This window comes from Macrobrachium rosenbergii, chromosome 56 (genome assembly GCF_040412425.1).
Source record: "Macrobrachium rosenbergii isolate ZJJX-2024 chromosome 56, ASM4041242v1, whole genome shotgun sequence".
NCBI lineage: Eukaryota > Metazoa > Arthropoda > Malacostraca > Decapoda > Palaemonidae > Macrobrachium > Macrobrachium rosenbergii.
Window position 1 is genome coordinate 24,797,256 of NC_089796.1, and position 21,274 is coordinate 24,818,529.

General features: G+C 42.3%; 1 protein-coding gene across 1 annotated transcript in view; it reads left to right on the forward strand.

Annotated features, from left to right (window-relative positions):
- LOC136836065 (RING-type E3 ubiquitin-protein ligase PPIL2) overlaps nt 1–21,274 on the forward strand; it is a 153,946-nt gene that overhangs the window by 64,984 nt on the left and 67,688 nt on the right. The window contains exon 7 of the mRNA XM_067099991.1: nt 10,115–10,263. Within this exon, the coding sequence (XP_066956092.1) occupies nt 10,115–10,263 (149 nt within the window). The remainder of the gene's footprint in view (nt 1–10,114; nt 10,264–21,274) is intronic.

Sequence of the window (21,274 nt, forward strand, 5' to 3'; positions counted from 1 at the left end):
AAAAGCTTATCAAATCGGGGAGAATTTTGGACAAGGCACATCGCATGTCATCCTCCACCTCTAGTAAGTTTTTCTTGCTTTTGTTTAGATTTGAAGTATTGTACTAGAAAAGCCTGATTCACATAAGTGAGTGGAGGAGAAAGGTAGAAGTGTTTTTAGCGCACGCTTACCAATTCTAGGGTATGGTGCACTTACTTGAGCCCAGAATTCCTGTACAGGGAGCTCAATTTTTGCAAACACTTTATACCAGAATCAAATTTCACAACAAGTATTCATCTTGGTCAGGGTCTTCCACAGAATCTGGCTCAATATTAAATGGATCTGAACACTATAAATGACAGATCTATGGACTCAAGATCAGTGGAAGTATCTGGAAAATTAACTTGACCCAAATTTTGAAGGTGGTTAATTATTTCATTTTGGAAACAAGGATCTAATTTTTTTCACCTTCAACTTTTATGTGGGAACTTCACAAAAATTCTGAACATTGCAAAATTATGGCATTAATTTTCCTAACACTAGTTCTGGATCTTAGCAATGAAGGCACGCAATGAGTCAACAAAATGAATTACAGTTTTGTCTTTACACTGAAGTTTCAGATTTTTATTTCTTTTGTTTTTATTTTATTTTCTTATTTTTATATAGTTAATTTATTTTTTATTATAATCTAGTTAAATGTCCATGGCTAAATTGAAAACCAGGCCATGGCTTCACCAGTGGGCCATGGCCCACAGTTTGAAGATCACATCCTAGTGGATGGTCAGGAAGAATTTTGACAAGAATGTAAACATTCCAAGGCCACTTGGTGGGAAACAGGTGATTACATAGACAGTCCTAGCAGGTTAGCCAAGTGTTATTTTGATTTATTTTGATTTTCGAACACCAGTCACACCCAATGGCGCAAAGATATAAGGTAACTAGGTGAGTATCCAAATAATTCATTTTATCACAAGAATTTTTGTAATCTGTTTATAGGGAAATCTCTTAATCTTCTCCACCACTCTCAAATGATAGAAGGTAAGTTTCTCCCCAAAAAAAGGATTTTGACAAAGGAAAAATCTGTTTCTGGGAGAGACCTGTGTCACCCAGTGAAATATCCTTTCAGCACTTATTTCTAGGTAAAGCTATTGCTAAACATACCAGAGAAAAGCTAAAAGCTAAGCGGAGTTACTACCCCGGTGCGAGCTCCATGATATGGAGTCGTGTATGAGAAAGGGTGAGATGTCACAATCACAGGCCTCCGCCCTGTAAACATTCCCAATGTCAAAAGTCCCACCGAGTGAGGTGCCGTTACAAACCCGGCACCACTCACGGACTGTAAACAAACCGGCGCCACCAACATTCCACATTAGCACCCCACACTGGAATGGTATTTTACCAGGGGGAAAGAAGGAATCAAATGGGTCACCGGGTGACACAGGTCTCTCCCAGAAATAGATTTTTCCTTTGTCAAAATCCTTTTTCTGGGTTTTCCGACCTGTGTCACCCGGTGAAATAATAACAGAGAAATCAAAATACCATCCTGAAACAAAAGGAGACTTGTAGAGGAAAGTAATAAAACTAAATTTCCACAAGAGTTTTAATTATCCCAGTAGCAAGATGTGGTATTAAGATATAATAATGATATAATAAATATACTTAGTTTTAATGCAATATTAATGGTACATGAACACAAAACCATATTAGATTAAAGAGTACATAAAAGTGCAAATTTAGGTACTAATCATATACTTAAAACTAAGGTGGGGAAACTATGTCCCACAAGATAATACATGTAACATTTAAATTAAACAAATAGATAGGACAAAACTATGACATGGTCAGGAGAAAGGCTGTGAAGCATGCCTGACCTGGAGATGACCTAAGGGGAATAAATGAGGCAGGTATGAGGGAGGAGAGTGACTGAGTACAAAGAAGAATTAAATTGAGGGGGGAACTATGTTCCCTGCCGCCACTGTAGTGAATTTCAGAGCTTCTAGTGATTTCAGGTAGTGGTGTTTAAAAACTACGGGAGATCCTCGAAATTCATATAATGAAAATAGTTAGTGGAGGTGGCCACTGCTCTAATGTCATGTACTTTTGGGACTGAATCTGGGTTTGCATGTTTAATGAAATACAGGATCTGTTGCCTAATGGCTTTCAAAGAAATGGTTCCTCCCCCTTCCCTTACAAATAGAGGCCCGGAAGTTATGTGTGAGGTCCTGTCTAAATAGGCTTTCAGGGTAAAGACTGGGCATATAGAGGCAGGTCCTGTGGGAGGGGGATGACCTTCCAGGAGACCACCTATCTCGAGGATCTTCATTTTTAGCTAGGAACTTAGGGTGAGGAGCTAGCAACACTTCACCTGATGGAAGGAAATCAACATGATTGGGTTCTCTAGACAGGGCAGACAGTTCAGAAATTCTAGCACCTGAAGCTAAACTAATCAAAAATAAGGTCTTCCTCAATAAGTTAGTGAAAGAGCAATTATGATTATCTATTTCTGAGGCTAACTTAAGAACATCATTTAAGAACCAGGAAACCGAATGTGGACGGGTTACTGGTCTCAAACGAGCACAGGCTTTAGGGATAGACGAAAAATAAGAGTCTGTTAAGTTAATCTTAAACCCGTGTAAAAATATCTTTTCAAAGCTGATTTTGCTGTAGTAATGGTACTTGAGGCCAGACCTTTCTCAAATAATGACCTAAAAAATGAAATAGCTAAATTTGTGGTCATTACAGTAGCTTCAGATTCTTTTAAGAAGAGTGCTAATTTCTTAACTGCTGAGTCATATTGTCTAAGAGTGGATTCCCTTTTATCTGATTCTAGGAACAAAGTGTTAATAGGATCAATATTAGCATCCCTTTGAGCTGCAAACTTCATGAAATCCACAAAGCCAGGGCATTCTGAATTCTTGAGGAAGCTGACACAGTCTGAGTTTGTACTATTTGTCAGTTTTGGGTTGGGAATTTGCAAACACCGAAGCTTCAGCTCTAGAAGAAGTGGGAACCAGTTGCTCTTCGGCCAGTTGGGAGCTACTAGGGCTATCTGACCCTTGAATGTCCTGAGCTTGTGAAGGACTTTCAGTAACAGGTTTACTGGAGGGAAGAGGTAGATCCTTTTCCACTTGTTCCAGTCTATGGACATTGCATCTGTGGAGTGAGCTAGAGGGTCCAGGTTGGGAGCAACATAACAAGGTAGTTTGTGGTTGCATTCTGTTGCAAAGAGATCTACCTTGAGACCCGGAACTTGATTGCAAATCCACTTGAATGAAGTTTTGTCCAGGGACCATTCCGACTCCAGCGGAGTTGTCCTGGATAGGAGTCTGCAATGACATTCCGGATCCCTGCAAGGTGGGTAGCAGACAGATGCCACTGGTGTTTGTTTGCTAGAGAGAATATTGCTATCATAACCTGGTTGATCCGTTCGACTTGGAACCTCCCTGTTTAAACAGTGTACTACTACTGCGCTGTCCAGGACCAATCTTATATGAATCTGATTGTTCGGACGCAGTTTCTTCAGGGTTAGAAAGACTGCCATGGCTTCCAGAACATTGATATGAAACTGGCGGAACATGGTAGACCAAGTCCCCTATACCTTCTTGTGTTGGGAGTATCCTCCCCACCCTCTTAGGGAAGCATCGGTGTGAATCACTAGAGATGGCGGAGGAAACTGAAGGGGCACTGATTTCGATAAGCTCTTGACGGTCGTCCAAGGCCGGAGTCTCTTCTTCAAAATCAGTGGAATCAGAGATATTTTGTCTCTGAACCTGACATTGGCTCGACTCCGCCATACCCTGTTTATGTCTTTCAGTTTGGATTTCAAAAGAAGGTCTGTTACTGAAGCAAACTGAAGAGAACCTAAGACTCTTTCTTGGGTACGACGGGAAGCTTTCTTGTTCTTGAGAAACTGTCTGGTTGCTTTCGCTATTTCTCTCCGTTTGTCCGGAGGAAGAGATAGTCTGTGTGCACACAGGTCCCATTGGATTCCTAACCATTGAAAGCGACTCTTCGGCACTAGGCGGGATTTCTCCTTGTTTATCTGAAAGCCCAGTGATTCTAGAAAGCCGATTACTATGGCTGTTGCTTTCCGGCATTCGTTAACGTTGGATGCCCAAACAATCCAATCGTCTCAGGTATGCGGCTAGCATGATCCCCTGAGACCGGAGTTGCTGAACTACCGTATCCGCCAGTTTGGTGAAGATTCTGGGAGCTATATTGAGACCGAATGGCATGACCCTGAATGAGTATGCTTGACTTCCTAGTCTGAACCCCAGATAAGGAGAGAACCTTCTCGCAATCGGGACGTGATAATAGGCGTCTGAAAGATCTATAGAGGTGGTTACGGCTCCACGGGCAGTAGGGTCCGAACCTGTAGATTGTAAGCATTGAAACTTGTCGCATTGAATGTAGGAATTTAGACGAGACAAGTCTAGAATTACTCTTCGCTGACTGGAACCTTTCTTTGGAACACTGAACAGTCTGCCCTGAAATTTCAGATGTTTCGCTTTCTTTATTGCCCTCTTTACTAATAGATCTTTCACAGAGTCCTTCAGAGCCTTGGAGGGTGATTGATGGAACCTGACTTGAGGGGGAGGACTTCTGCACCAACTCCATCCCAGTCCCTTGGAGACTATGCTCTGGGCCCAGGGACTGAAGTTCCACTGGTCCCGAAAATGGTATAACCTCCCGCCTACCTGAGATATCTCACTGTGCGGGAGAGGGCCTGCCTCCTCTGGATCCTCTGCCTCCTCTTCCTCTGGAGGAGGAGCGGGATGTTCCTCTACCTCGGAAGTACCCTCTAGCTCTCGTTCCCTTTGCATTTTGGATAGACCGAAATGCCCCCTGGCTTTCATAAGAAGCGTTATAAGCTGGGGAGGAGACGTATGAAGGGGCAGCGAGAGGTTGATGGGCTGGTTGGACCAGCACATACTGAGGTTGAGGTTGAGGTTGGGAGGTTGAGGGATGACCAGGGACGGGGACCTGGACAGCCTGCAATACAGTCTGAGTCGGGAGCCATTTGAACTTTTTGAACTTTTTCCCTGGCTTGGGATGAGTTCCGGTGGGCTCAGACTGCTTCCTCTTAGAGGATAAACCCCAACGGGAGCGGAGACTCTGGTTGGCCCTAGTTGCCTCGGCTAAGACTGCATCAACCTCTTCCTGGGGGAAGAGGTTAGCTCCCCAGATGGAGCTTTTTATGAGCCTGTTAGGCTCATGACGGATGGAAGCTGCCGAAAAGATGTGTTTCCGGCAGTTCAACCGGGCCTTGACGAAGTCATACAGGTCCTGTTGAAAACTCCCCAAGAGAGATTTCGTCAGTACCTGGAATAGCGGATCTTCACTATATACAACTGACGTTGCCTCTGCCAAAGTCAGAGAGTTTAAGGACCTACTGAGCCTGTCCTTAGACTCCGCTTCAGCCTTCAGGAGCGACTCCGGGATTCTAGGGAGTTGCTCACTGAAGAGGTTAGAGGCGCAGTCAGGGTCCAGCCGAGTAACAGTGAAGGTATCCGGAGCTGCTGCCCAATATTGAGAATCTCCGGGTAAGACAAGAGAGATGGGATCTGTCTCCCGGAGATGAGGAACTGGTTTACCCTCTACACAAGCTTGGTTGGTGAGGGAGGCCACTTTAGAGGTGCACAGGGTGGGGAGAGCTTCTCCCAGAAAGAACATTGTGAATGCACCTTTTGCCGGAGTGAGCTTAGTGTTCTCCGCCTGCCACTCCGACAAGGTCCGTAGTAGGGCTGACTGGGCCTGGTCCCTCGGGAAGATGACAGTTTCCTTGGGGACCTTATCGGACCGAATCCATGCCTCCTCAGTGAGCCTGGCATAACCTGCGTAAGGTGATTTCAGGTTGGGAGGGAAGAATTCCAATTCCTCCAGCCTGCGAGTGCCTAGGCCCTCGATAGTGAGGGTACCCTCATGCTGAGGGGCAAAGAGGGTCAGGCGCCAGGGGTTTCCTTTATCAAAAGGAGGCAGGCTGGAAGTGTCCGGGACGGAGAAGGGTTTGTTGGCCACTCCGCCACTCATGAACCCGGAGATTAGAGTCCTTTGCGACTTAACCTCCTCTGACAACGAGAGCACTGAAGCATTTGATGAAGACAGCTGACTTGAGAGTTTGCGACAGCTTGTCGTCAACCCTTTTGTCAAACTGCTTCATAAGAAGCTCTGCAAACGCTCTCGCATCAAAGGGAAGGAGGGTGGGAGCCTCCCTTACTATGTTTGGCTCGTGCTCCCTTCCCAGAAGTAGAGGCCTTGCTCAGACGGCACGGGCTAGGGGGCCGTGACGTCTTCGAGGGAACCTCGGAGCGGACTTTCTGGGATTTTAAGGTCTTTTTCTTTACAGTTTTGACCTTAGGGACGGTAGACCTTGCACCGTCCATAAGGCAAGAGGATTTCACAAATCCTCGGAAGGAAGAAGCAGTAGAAGGAGAACTGAAAAGAAGGTCACTTGCCTCACTTACCCCCTTACCTGTCTGCAAGTCCAGGTCCACATTCATAGGTTCAAGGTTGAGGTTAAGGGCCGCAACATCCTCGGCGACAACTCCGCATGGAGCGACTTCTTCCTGGGAGGGCTGCGTCATCTCCCGGATCCCAGCGATCAAGGGGGCGGCTATCTCGTCCGCAACCAAAGCCGAGATCCAGGCGCCGGGGAAGAGAACGTTGCAGACATCCTTGGACAGGATGTAGGGCTTCCCTGCCCCGACGTTCCTCCCGGCCGCTGACCCAGGTCTTAAGGGTCGACAAGGAGGAGTCCCGAGAGCTGCGGTCAATCTGGAAGGGGGGAGAAAGTCAGGTGACTGAGCCTCCTAAAGGGAGAATATGTTACAATTATCCATAAAAGACAAAACTGAGGGTAAACGTGAATCGGAAGTGGGAAACTAACTTACCGACTCATCTAGAACCTGTTCATAGAGGGCGTAGCACACCTCACAACCATCAGGGTGCCAGACAGTCAGGTCCCCCACGTGGACTGCACAACCGGAGTGGGACCTGCACACTTCATGCTGGCTGGCTTGATTCAGCACAGCGGTGCACCCCTGCTCCTGACAATGCACCATCTGTAAGTTGACCGGTAAATGAGTATGCTAATAGGACTGCCGGAGTAGACTGCCGGAGCAGTGTCTTAGTATAATACTTATCCAAGTAGGTCCCGCCGGAGTTAACCGGGAAAATAAGGGGCTACTTGAACGTACACGATTAACTACCTAGAGGGACCGCGCAGAGTTAATCCGGAGCGACGGGGAAGGTCCCAAAAGGACCGTTAATCTACAAAACAATAAATAAATAATAAATATTAAACATATATATATATATATAAAAACAATATCCAGATAGGTCCCACCGGAGTGAACCGGGAGGTTAAGGGCCCACTGGAACATGCAAGAAAACCTAAAGGGACCATGGAGTTAATCCGAGAGACGGAAATGTCCCAAAAAGGGTAGTGTATAAACATAACATAATATAATATATATATATATAAAATGAATAAACATATCTGCAACTAGGGAAAGGTCAACTATAAAAGTGGATATTTCCGCTTGGAGCCGGGGGGAGTCCTGTACTTCAATACAGTGACGGCGGAGGAGGTGTAGTGAGCACCGTCCGACCAAACACCATACCCACCGGAGTGGAATGCGACAAGGACATCCGACCACCAAGCAGAGAAAACACCAAGATAGCTAGCCGGCGGAGAGTAGATACTGGGACTATAGGTGTTCTAAGTGAAAAGAACGAATATAAATGTCATAGTGTTGTGAACGACGGAAGACAGTCAGGTGGGAAACACTAACTGGTAACTGAACACAAATTCTCTCCACCCGAGATATTGTTCTAAGAACGACTCTCGGTTGGGAAAAAACGCGTACTGACACTAGGAGGGGAGGGGGGAGGTGGTATAGGCCATGAGTGAAGGATCCAGGGTAGCGACCGGGGGGTGGGTAAGCACACCCTGGGCGCCATGAGATCCAACCTTCTCCCTGCAATCGGACGAACATGAACGAATGATACTGAGAGAGAAGAAGACGGGGAACACTCAAGGCCAAAAGCAAAGAAAGGAATGGGAAACAGGGGTGTGGTAGCACCCCCGGTCCCCGACTGTGGTCTCAAAGGGTGTGACCGGGTAAGGTCGGGACCGTAACGAGAGAACAGACCAATCAATGCAGAGGATGGGGATATAAGGCTATGGCGAAAGGAATAGGATAAAACTCTCGGGCCTTGGTAAGTTAACATATAATATGAAAGCGAACCAAGGGTGGGAGAGGGTGGGGGAGGGGGGAGGAAGGAGAATGGGGTAGGAGAGGGGGTAAACATGAAGATGGAGAATAACCCGAAGATGTGGTTCGGATGAAGGTAGGCTACGCGAGAAACCCTCGCTATTCCAGCTTAACCTTATTTAGGACTGTAGAGTCTAAACGGAAAGGCCGAAATAGGGAGAGGGAGAAGCGCAAGCCCAACTCACTAACCAAACGCCACATAAGGGGAGCTCCAACTATGGACCCTCCTACACACCAAACCTTCTCTCCTAGCAAGGAAGAGATCGCCAAAGCAACAACCTAGGCTAGCCTAACACAGCCAGTGGCTGAGGAAGGAAGCCCAGGGGAAGTATCTACTCCACTAGCCTAAAGTTAACCTATCCTAGGCAAAAATAATAATGATCTAACTAATCATAAGAACATATGTAGAAGGGAAGACCAAGCCCAACGCGATATGAGCGCAGAGGGAAAATGGCCGACCTCTCAGATAAAAATTACAGGATATAATCCCAAATATCAAAGACATCCGTAAGCTTAGGCTTAAAATAAGCTAGATAAGCATAATTGTACCATCTCAAATAAAATATCCAAGCACTGGAGGAAGTGAAGGTCCAAATTATAACACGTATAATAATAGATAAATAGCGGATAGGCCCGAGGGGGAAAACTCGTAGCCTAAACGACAAGGACCAAAGCTTCTCCAGAGAAGGATAAAACAATAATATAAAAAACCCAATTGAATATATATATATATAATAAGCAAAAGGGTACAACAAAAGAAAAGGAGGGGGAACGAAGCCCCGACATAATCCCGCACCGACTGAAGGTCACATGGGGTCGGGAGAAGGGGATGAGACGGGCAATTAAATCCCTCTAATTATTAAATTAGAGGGAAATAAGGAGCCTCAACTGCCTAAAATAAAATACAGAGATGGTACTCAACTTAGGTGAAGAATCCAAGGAGGATGCCATAGCAAAACAATCAAATAAAGCGCACACAAGAACAGCACAACAATAGCGGATGCGTGCTAAAAGTGGAATGTTGGTGACGCCGGTTTGTTTACAGTCCGTGAGTGGTGCCGGGGTTTGTAACGGCACCTCACTGGGTGGGACTTTTGACATTGGGAATGTTTACAGGGTGGAGGCCTGTGATTGTGACATCTCACCCTTTCTCATACACGACTCCATATCATGGAGCTCGCACCGGGGGTAGTAACTCCGGCTTAGCTTTTTAGCTTTTCTCTGGTATGTTTAGCAATAGCTTTACCTAGAAATAAGTGCTGAAAGGTTATTTCACCGGGTGACACAGGTCTCTCCCCAGAAATAATGGTTTGTATGATACTGTAGAATAAAACTTTTAGGTACTTACCTCTATCATTGACATCCCTCCCTCCTTCCCTTCTGAAGAGATTAAGAGAAGAATGAAAACCAAAACATTCGCTGTCATACCCCCACCCTAGGAGCGTTCGTTAACAATTGTTTCAATTTTAACACTTGTCGAACCCACACCAAGTAGCCGCAGATAAAGCAAATGATAGAGAGTAAGTACCTAAGAATTGATTTTGCTGTAAAAATCATTATACTGTACTGTATTGTAGTTAACTTGGTTGTGTTTCACTGGTAGTTCTATAGGAAGTTGTACATCCTAGAGGGAAACTGTGTAATTATGTATTTTTAATGTAAATGTATTTTAGGAAGTTAAGGACAGTATTCTTATATTATTAGTAATGTTTTTATAACTAAGAAGTTCTAATAGAAACACTGAGTAGGTTATACTTTAAAAATTTGTGGCATAGAAATGTTTGACTCTTAAGATTTATAATTTTTCTTGAATGTTGCTTATCAAAAATTATTTACTATATTAATTTTCTTTGTAACAGGTTATGTGTCCTTGAAAACAAACCTAGGAACTTTAAACCTCGAAATATACTGTGACAGTGTATCAAAAGCCTCAGAAAACTTCTTGCGTCTTTGTGAGAGAAAATACTATATTGGAACCAAGTTTCACCGATCCATACGTCATTTCATGGTAATGTTATTTGACGTGCTGTATATTATACACACATAAGAGGGTACCACTTGCAACTTGCACTTGCACCTTATGTAGGACTTTGAGTTACATTACTTTCTACCTTTTACTTTTCATCCAGTTCTTTTGATCTCTTGCCATCAAGCTATCCAACTTCATCCCATTTCAGCTTTCATTTCTCATTTAAGAACAAAACCTACAGGTGTATCCTAGAAAAGACTAGTAGAAATGTGACTAATCTATCCTTTGAAGTATGAAAACTCTACAGAGTATTTAGGCTCTTGCCATAAATTGTAATAATGCAGCCTTTATGCCTAGATTTGTTCTTGTTCCATAGAATAAAAGGTAAAATCCCTTCTTACATACGTAAGTGAGATAGGATATCGTGTTTCATCTGTCCATGTGTAGCACAAAAAAGTAATTAGTGAGAGTTTTTATTTAAAAAGAAAGTTTTCATTTTGCACTATTCCTGAAAATTACCAGAAAAAGAATTTGCTAGATTTGGGCTTGAGCCTGTAAGCTAGAAGTGACATACTCAGCATAAATTCACTTTAGATTTTCAATATTAATTATTGCATAATTAAAAATGAGTAGAGACTAACACTGCTTAGTCGCCTCCCTTAGGAAGGTGAAAAACAGGACTTCACCTGTACTCAGTGAGTGCTGATTGTTATTATAATTATTATACAGTAATACCTCGAACATTCACGAGGTTAGATTCCAGAGCCTGTTGCAGCTCAGGAGGAATTGCAAGTGTTTGGTACGAGTCACTAAAAATGCTAATACAGTGGGTCCCCGCTAGATCACGGATCAGCAATCTCAGCTTCAGTTAATCACAGGTTTTTCTGTGGAACTTGTCTCCAAATATATCACGTCTCCAAATATATCATGTAAAACTCACTAAATCTCAAATTTTTTGCAGAGCAATATTCACTGATTACTGTATTTTCATTTTATTTTCATGACTAAATAAATTTTTTATGATAAAAAAATTATTTACTGATCTTCAGATATTAATATGAATGTTAACACAGCAAAATATCAATAAAATGCTAAATTAAAATCCCGCAAAATCACAAAACAGCTCACCAATGTTCATAAACACCTCTCTCTCTCTCTCTCTCTCTCTCTCTCTCTCTCTCTCTCTCTCTCTCTCTCTCTCTCTCTCTCTCTCTCTCTCTCTCTCTCTCTCTCTCTCTCTCTCTCTCTCTCTCTCTCTCTCTCTCTCTCTCTCTCTCTCTGTAATATGTATAAAATACTGTATACAGTATATATAATACAGTATGTATAAAAAACCGATCATCCTGACATTTGTAATTGTTTTTACTGTAGGTACGTGTTGCCATATTTTTTCTTTCTCTGAGTTACTGAAGCGTATTTCAGTACAAGTTTAGTTGACTATGATTATCACACATATTATAACTGTACACAAGAGAATATTTTATCACTGTTGATGTTTCATCTTGAATCACTGTAAAAATATTTAAAATCCGAATTTCATACATAAACAACACAAGGTTATACTGTGCTCGCCTCCCCAGACTGTCAAGTCAAGTCTTCTCCCCAGCTACTGTGCTAAGACTTTATTTGTATACTCCAGTTCTCTCTCTCTCTCTCTCTCTCTCTCTCTCTCTCTCTCTCTCTCTCTCTCTCTCTCTCTCTCTCTCTCTCTCTCTCTTGAAATACTTTATCATAAACTTTTATGTACAAAATTGAAAATAATAATTCCTTTAATACATACGTTTCTTTTAGCAGTTGAAAAATTATTTTCCTAATTCTTTCTGTAGCAGGCTCAATCAGATGATTCTCAGAACGTAAACTTCTATATAAGTAACTTACCAAGTAATTACATAGCTATTAGTTCACTTTACATGGCAGCTTGAATTCAAAATTTCACGGGTGACACTTCGCAGGTCTGTGTAGGTGACCAGTTCCGCCCACTAGCGGGGATATTAGGAATTACTTTAGCAGATAACCTCAATCTTTTCCTGCCGTGCTCGGGTGAACACCGAGTATGGCAGCAGCTGCGTTCATTATTTTCCTGATATAATATCTGGATTTCGGTGGTGTACACATCCACTGGAACGCGTATTAGCAACCTTTGAAATCTCAGGATGAGTTTTTTCCTTGTTTTTGTTATTATTAAATTGATTATTATCAGAATTTTTGTGTAAAAGTCTTTTGTTTACATCTAGGCTTGTGAGCTGCCGATAATAACTCTGCCCTTAAGTACAGTAAACCCTTCGTATTCATGGGGGATGTATACCACACCCCCTGCGAATAGCTAAAATCTGTGAATACTTAAAACCCATCTAAAAATGCTTAGAATTGCCTATTTTGACAGTTCAAACACAAAAAACCCTCTAAAAATGGCTGTACCTGGGTACTTTAATAGTTTTATCACAAAAAGTGCATTAGTCATGAAAATATGAAAATATAGTAATTAGGAATATTTCTCAGTGAAAAATACTGCGAATGGGCGAATTTTCTGCAAATAATATGTATATATGTTACATAGAGAAATCCACGAATAGGTGGGTCCGTGAATTGTGAGGACATAAATACGGGGGGTTACTGTAGTCCTTGTATGTGTTATGCCATTCCTTTGGGCTGAATCTTTTGCATTATGTTTTGTTTACCGGGTCTCTCTTACTTGCAAGCCTTCGGTATAATTTTGCCCTAAAATTAATTTTTGAATGGTGTTTTCCCAGCATAGACACTCGCAAGCTGCTGATATAATTGCTTTAAAAGTAGTTCTTCAACATTTCGTCGTTCTTCTAGGCTACTCCAGGCAAAACTTGGCTGATGCAGTTTTGCCCTCAAATGTAATTCTTGCAACTTACACGGATTACATGCAAGCCTTCAGTATAATTTTGCCTTAATATTAATTTTCAAATGGTGTTTTCTGGACATAGGCACTCGCTAGCTGCCGATTATTTGCCTTAATGTAATTAATTTTTTTTAGGCTAATCCAGGCAAACTTCTGTTTTTTTTGCCTTGGCTACTTGCAAGCAGCTGATCAAGTTTTGCTCTAAAAGTAATTTTTGCATCTTACACCATTCCTTTAGTCCAAATGTTTACATCAGTGGGGTTTACAGGGCATAGACTGTTCGCAAGCCGTCGTTATATAATTGCCTTAAAAGTAATTCTTGGATGTTTCGTCATTCCTTTAGGCCAAAGATTTGCATTTTATATTTGTTTGCCGAACCTAGTATACTTGCTAGCCGTCGGTAAATAATATTACCTTAACCCTCACATTTTCCCCTTGCAGAGAAGTGAAAGTGTAAGGACAGAAAATAGTAAGGAGAGAAGGGTGCTTATCTACGCAGCTCCTAGATTATATAGCAAGCTTCCTCTTGAGCTGAGGCAGTTTGAGGATTTGAAGTCTTTCAAACAAACTTTAAACTGGAATATCACACCGAAATGCTGTGATGATGCATGCTCAGGGCAATACATCTGATGAATAAACTTTTAATTTGGTAATGGAAGCCCTGCAAGCACTTTAGAAGTGTGTGAGACCTAGATTAGTATCAACAAGTAACAAGTTATAACAACACTATCGTCAGCCAAGAATCGGTCTCAGTATTTGCCTCGTCAGTGTATTGTGTAGAGTACTCGTTTTGTTAGCATATTTACGAAATTGTACCTTTTTTCTGAGGAGTTTCTCATTTCTCCTGTGCAAGGATATCACGCATCTAGGTTGATGCGCAGATCGTGAACGTTTCACCACTAGCACCATCTACCGGCTGGCGCCAACTCATGCTCTGAGCAGCCAAAGGCTCCCAAAAGTGCCCGAGTGCTCACAGGCGACTCCTACCATCTGGCGCCAGCTCGTGCTGTGTACAGCCAAGGCACCCATAAGTGCCCGAATGCCCAAGTGCACTCACGGATGGCAGCTGTAGCAGTCAACCAGGCATGTACAAAGCTGACATACCCTTTTTTCTCTCCTACTAGTCCTATGTGTTTATCCACTTGCATATGCGCCTGGCTCCTTAGCTTCCTTCCCATACCATCGCCAGTCTTATGTCTGAGTTAACAGAAAATTAAACTTGCAAGTGAGTGTTGTGCAGTGGAGGAGGTGATTATCCGGCTCGCCGGTTCTCCTAGACCTAAGTCACTGTCATACTCCCCTAGAACTGGGAGGAGTCATACTGAAAGTCCAATGGAGGCTGGTGGGAAGTCCCCCAGGTAGTTGCCCCCTCTGTCGAACCTGTTGCACAGTCCCAGGTATTGACAGACAGCCACTGAAAAGTCGTCTTGGTGGATGTGTAGCGGAGGAGGTGGTTACTCATCCTGCTGACTCTCCTAGACGAAGGTCCTTGTCAGACTCCCCTAAACCTGGGAGGAGGCATACTGGAAGTCCAAGGGAGGTCAGTGGGGTTTGCCCACAGGTAGTTGCCCCCTCAGTTGAACCTGTAGTACATTCCCAGGTATCGGCAAACAGCCACTGGAAAGGCGTTTTGAAGGATGTATAGTGTTAGACAGACACTGGAAAGGCACCTTGATAGATGTGTAGTGTTATCATCTCTCTTTGAATTGACATCTTCCTGAGCACCTGGTGCCATCCTACTAGTGTCTGTCGCCAGTTCCTGTTCTCTCAGCACCTATTCCCGGACGCCTGACACCAGTTCCCAGGCACTCGGCATTCTCTTTAGTACCTGGCGCCAATCGTCAGAGCTCCCATCGTCCACTTTCATGCGCCTGGCGCCAGCCTTCTAGTGTCTGGTGTCAATTCCTCTTTAGTACTTGACTTGGCGCCCGTCTTTGCTAAGAATACTGCTGTTCTTTCTTGAGCGCTAGTCTTGGCTGGCACCAGTTTCTGATCACCAGTATCAGACTCCCGCCTCTGACCGCCATACAGACCGCTCACAAGCATTTTGGCTCTCTTCAGTCTGTCCCACCTTTGCTTAGGGTTCAAGATGAGTCTATGTTGCTCCCTTTTTGTTACAGTTAGTGTCTCGGAGTCCTGTCCTTTGCAGACGGACTTTTGTGTCCCGAATTTATGAGCTTGTTGACCAAATCTCCTTCCTCTGGTGTTTTGTCTTCGTCATCCAAGGGTCTCCCAGGGAGTTTGGAGTTTGACTTTTGTTGAAAAGGGAGCATGACAAGAGTCTTTGGACTTAGCTTCGTCTGGTGCTTCAACGGAACAAGACCTCCTTGTTGCAGATCTTGTCAAGATTTTGAGGTAAAAGGTTTTTTCTTGACTAGCAGCAGAAGCACGGGCTGGCAGCAGGGGCACAGGCTAAGAAGATAGAGGACTCCCAAGTGTTTATCGAGAGACATCGCCTCAGATTGTCTTAGTCCTGTCCTGTACGAACAAGGACAGTTGAGATGGGTTTTAGAGCTTTCCACTCTTCGCTCTGGACACACTGAAAATGTTTATATCTAGAGTTTAAACCCTAAATATGACCCAAAGCATGTTCCCAAAGCACTTTAATTTCATGTAAAAGTTAGCATAATACATTACCCTTAAAAAAAGAAAAAAATGGTTGCCGTAAAAATAGAATACAATATCGCCTAATGGGTAATTAGCCGCACTAGCTCATTTACAGTATGTTATACTAATGTTACCCCATGCTAATTCATTGGCAGCCGTTTTGTTTTGCATTCACAGTAAGGTAAGACCTGGTAACAAATCGAACTGTAAACTTAATGACTGATGTTTTCTTTGTCATTGTCAGGAAGGTAAACTAGATGAACTTCATATGTCACAGAAGTCATATAATGACGGTACAATTCAATAAAATAAAGAAAACATATACGTTCTGTATTTAGAGGTTATAAGTGTTCAATCAAATTAAAATTGTGTAAAGACGTACAGAGAAATAATAAGTTGTATAAATATGTGTGTGCGTTAACTACGAGAGAGAGAGAGAGAGAGAGAGAGAGAGAGAGAGAGAGAGAGAGAGAGAGAGAGAGAGAGAGAGAGAGAGAGAGAGAGAAAACAAAAATACATATGCACATTAAAAATATAGTAAAGCATCTGAGTTACAAGCCAATCAGCAACTAAAAAATCTGGTACCCTGCTGTGTGATTGGCTACTTCCAACCCTTCCAGCCAATAGTGTGTCGTAATGGAGCATCTGAGCTACAAACCAATCAGCAACAAGGAAAGCTGGTACCCTGCTGTGTGATTGGCTACTTCCAACCCTTCCAGCCAATAGAGTGTCATCATGGATCCTGCGTCATTGCCCAAACCTGATACAGTAGGCATTTGCTGTGAACACTAGCAGAACATTTATAATTTTTGCATTGAATTTACGTCAACATTATTTACTATTACAAAATAGTAAATTAACCACAGTCTTCTTCTTCATCTTCTTTTAACGTGCTTTTATTCCCATTTTTGTATGGGGTAAGCACGATGCCTTCTTTTGAAGGACTTTTTGATTTGGCTTTGGGGTAGACCTGTGGTCTCGATCGGCTGCCCTGCCTGACATCGCTTAGACCCCGGCACGTATGGTTCATGTATCATACCCGACCCAACGCCCTTTCTTCCCAGCAGCGAGAAGTTATTGCGCTGGTATGGGGAGAGTTCGAGACGTGTGAGATGTTTGTTATGTTTTTAGAAGGTGTTGTAGTGGCTTTGTTTTGTGTGTGTATTTAGTCTGTAACATCCATTTGCTTTTAAGCAAACCTATCCGTTGATTACATATATAATCCCAGGATGTCTACATGGATAGCAAAGTGTCTGCCTCTCTGATCAGTCGGCTGCGGGTTTGAACTCGCACCACAGACCTCTACGAAGTCCGAAGCTGCTGCTGTAACCGACTGAGCCATCGAGGCTCTAGTAAATTAACCACAGTATTTTCTAATAATTATGTAACCATTGCATCTTGTAAAGGTACAGCATAGTACTTTACATAAAAAGGAATGTTTCAATAGCAAAGCAAGGTTTATCAAAGGAATTTCTTAACTGATTTCTTGTATGTCTTTAACTTCCCCCCCAAAAAACAGTAGAATTTTCATTAAAATTTTTCTTACCAATTTTACACTTAAAAGCATGAAAACTTATAAATTGTTTAAAAATTAAACAAACACATCTGCAGGGTTTTTCAAGGATTTTGCAAATTTTGCAGATCTGGAAAAATCACAGATGCAAATTAGTTAGGTTCCAATGAAAATTTCGCGAATCCAGAAACGAAAATGCATGAGGTATTACTGTGGAACTGCTTATAGGGCTGGCTTGAAGGGTTTGTTCCTAATAAATATATAGTAGTCCTCTTCACATGTGTGGATGACACATTCCAGGACATAGTGAGGATGGCAGAAATTGTGGATAATAACTACCATATATGCTGGCGTAGAAGGCAACTCAGCTCATAAGACAACCCCCCATTTTTCATGTAAAAATGTAGGTTTAAAGGTATGCTTGCTGTATAAAATGACCCCCAATTTATTAGATTAAATAACACCATCAGCTGATGTAAGTTAGTTGGTACATAAATAAAATCAATAATTATTGGAATTATTGTATAAAAAATGTGTAAAATCAGTAGCTTCAAGATTTTAAAATGTTTGGCAAAGCTCATCATTATGAAAAAATACTTTTGTATTCCGTTAGGAAACATATAAACGTCACGACAAATGCTCAACGCCTGTGACGTCATTATCGGCGGAGTAATACCCGTTGGAAGTAGATCCACATCAGTGTACAGTATGCCTTTAAAATTGGATAGAACACCAATATTAAGGAAAACTGGGGAACTATCGATATCACAAAACCCTTTAGTTTGATTATAAAATACTACCAAGGAAAGATTGGCCTTTAATAAACAACAAGGCTCGTAAATCAAGCATGACTGGGAACTATGAACACGGCTATGTTTCGTAAGCAAGAAAGTTAGACTACCCCGATTTACTCTTTCACTAACTTCAAGTGTCTATCAATGTTAAAAGGGATTGTATATTAAGTATCAATAACAAAACTGTCTAATATTATTGTTTTATAATAATGTTACTCTGGATAAAGCTGTAACAAAGTGAGAGCTCGCTCATCCTAATGTCTAATTATGGCAATTACCTACAGTAATTACTGTAATTACAGTTGTTTACAGTATTGATAATTGTGTTGCTAGCGATTCATTTGAATTACCTACGGTTTATACTGTAATTATAGTTGTTTTGTTTACAGTGTTGATAGTTGTGATGGTAATTAACTATCGACACTTCAGTAGTTAACCCATCATTAAAAATCTCAGCAGGATTTAAGGTTTGCTTTTTATACTCAGGCTGGGGAGTTAAACAGTGGGCCTAATGACACACTGGCCACATGTCATAGGCATTGGGACCTGCCCCCCCCCCCCACTGGCTGTTGGCCTAAGAAACAGAGATCAGTGCTTGCCCTATGAGCCTACAGAGGCTCAGGAGGACTTTAACTTTTTTTTTAACTTTTTATACTTGCCGTATAAGACAACATCCTATTTTGGGGGAGACTTTTTAAGGTTAAAAGGTTGCTTTATACAGTCAACCCCGGTATTTGCAGGGAATGCATACCACTACCCCCCACGAATAGCTAAAATCTATGAATACTTGACACCTCTAAAAATGCTTAAAACTGCCTATTTTGATAGTTCAGAACACAAAAAACCCTCTAAAAATGCTTATACATAAATATTTTAATAATTTTATCACAAAAAGTGAATTTAGTCATGAAAATTATATGAAAATATAGTAGTTTGTGAATACAGGCAGTCCTAGTTATCAGCGGGGGATCCGTTCCAACAACATGACAACAAGCGAAAATTGCTGATAACCAAAAGTCGCTGGTTTTCAACGCTTATTGGCACCAATAACTGGGTATCAGCACCGATAACCGGAAATCGGCATTGATAACTGGGTATCAGCACCGATAACCAGAGATTGGCACCTCTGTTAGGTATGTATTGGCACCAGTATCCAATTATTGATGCCAATAAGCGGAAATCTGTGATTTTCGACTCCGAAAATCACCGAGTTTCAACGCTAGACAAGCCTTGTAAAACCTAATCGCCGATAACCAAGTCCTCCAATAACTGGGGACTGCCTGCACAGGTATTTCCCTATGAAAAATACTGTGAATAGGCAAATTTTCTGCCAATAATGTGTATACAGGCAGTCCCCGGCCAATAAGGTTACAACGCTTTTCAAATATATTCATCAGAAATTGTTCCGCTTACGACGCATAAATCTGCGTGCACGCCAATCCGACGGAAGAAATATGGCCCCAAAACGGCAGAATAATCATAATTTGAAGGTTTTTTGATGTAAAACAATAATAATGCAAGTTTACGTCGTTTTCAATGCACCCAGAGCATTAAAAGTAAGGTTTTCTTATGATTTTTGACGATTTTCGACGATTTTCCGGCTTACGACGATTTTCGTTACATATACGCCAAGAAGAACGGAACCTGTTTACTGTGGCCAGAGAAATCTGCAAATAGGTGAAACCACAAATCTAGAACTATAGGCGGGGGTCCACTTTTATATGGTAACTGTTTACTGGCCCCATGCACGGTACATATTTTTATATGTTACAGTTTATGCAGAGTAAGCTACCCAAGTTGAATAGTTAAAGAACATTTATACTATCCCAACCCCAAGAGACTATGAAAGCAAGGTGAAATTATATTCTTTTTCCCGCCTTGTCATTGACTTCCCCCGCCTTGTGTTCTTCTGCCTCATCTTTATTTAGGAAGAAAAAGTCCCAGGTGTCTCACATGAAGTCCAGATCTTTGAGTAAGTACCTCCCCTTGACATAAGGAGAGGGCAGTGTTCATTTACCTGAGTCACCTCCACATGAGATGTCTACTGTAGGAGGTAGGGTTGACTTAAAGGTCCAAGAGTATACTTGTGACCTCTCATCTTCTCATTCTTTCTTGGGAGAAGAGTGCATCCTCAAACTCAGTCCTCGCTGCTGGTATTTCACCAGAGGTATGATTGAGGTAGTCTGGTCCTATGCAGTCATGTTTGCCAGAACCTGTTCATAGGGATCAAGGGTTCACACAACAGGTTTCTGTTTTGCGGTCATTTTAAGTATTGTGAGAACACTCAGTGTGCTTGTTTGTCTGACTCTTCCTTTGGTGTGTGGTTGTATGACAGTGCTTGTGGCTGCTCACCTAGGTCTAATGCTAGTTTGGTCTTTGCTGATCATACGGAGGTGCCTAGGTCTTTTGACTATGCTTCAGATAATGCTTCAACTGTTCTGGTATCAACTTATCATTGTGGTTCTGTGATGAGCACCTGTAGGTCTGATTGTTCATGTCTGTGATCCTCAGAGCAGTCACCGAGTTGGGTTGGTGTGTCATCTTTCATTCAGGAGAGGATACTTCTCAGTCTGAGAGAGATTGGTTATAGCTGAGGGTTCTTTTACAGAAAACATGCAGGCTGAATTGGAGAGTCATTTTTGGGAGATTACATGGCTTATTTGTGAGTGGGGTGATATCAGGGAAGATACCATGACACCTTTATCACAGTGCCTTCATCTAACTGGATCTTTATCTATCAACAAAACTTAAGGTACCCTCTGGAGGTGAGACCATTATTTTTTTATTGCTGTGGTCTCTGCCTGCTAGGGGTGTTTTGGAGCAAGTGAACAGTTTGATGTGTGGATAAGAAGGCTCCCCAGCCCCCAGGTAATCCAGTAAGCTGCTTCCCCTGCCTATTATGGCATCAACTCATCAGTCCACTGGGTACTGGCTGAAGAACAACCTCCCCCTGGAGAGAAACTGAGCAGGAGTTGGTCACCATAGACTCCTGTTAGTTAGTGTTGTAGTTTGACTTGTGGTTGGAAATATTTGCTGTCTTTGCCATCAATGGTGTCATCTTTGGATGGCAGATCAAAGTTTAAGAGGTTGTTTGTGTTGAGAGGAAAGGTGCTGACTTTCCTCTCTCACCAGTCTTCTAATCTGCAGGCGAACTTCATCCTGAAAAGGCATTACGCATTTTCTACCTTTCTCTCACGACAAGTTTTGACCAAGATTAACTTTAAAATGCAAAATAGATGAGTTCTGAATTTTCCTGTACTGCCCTTG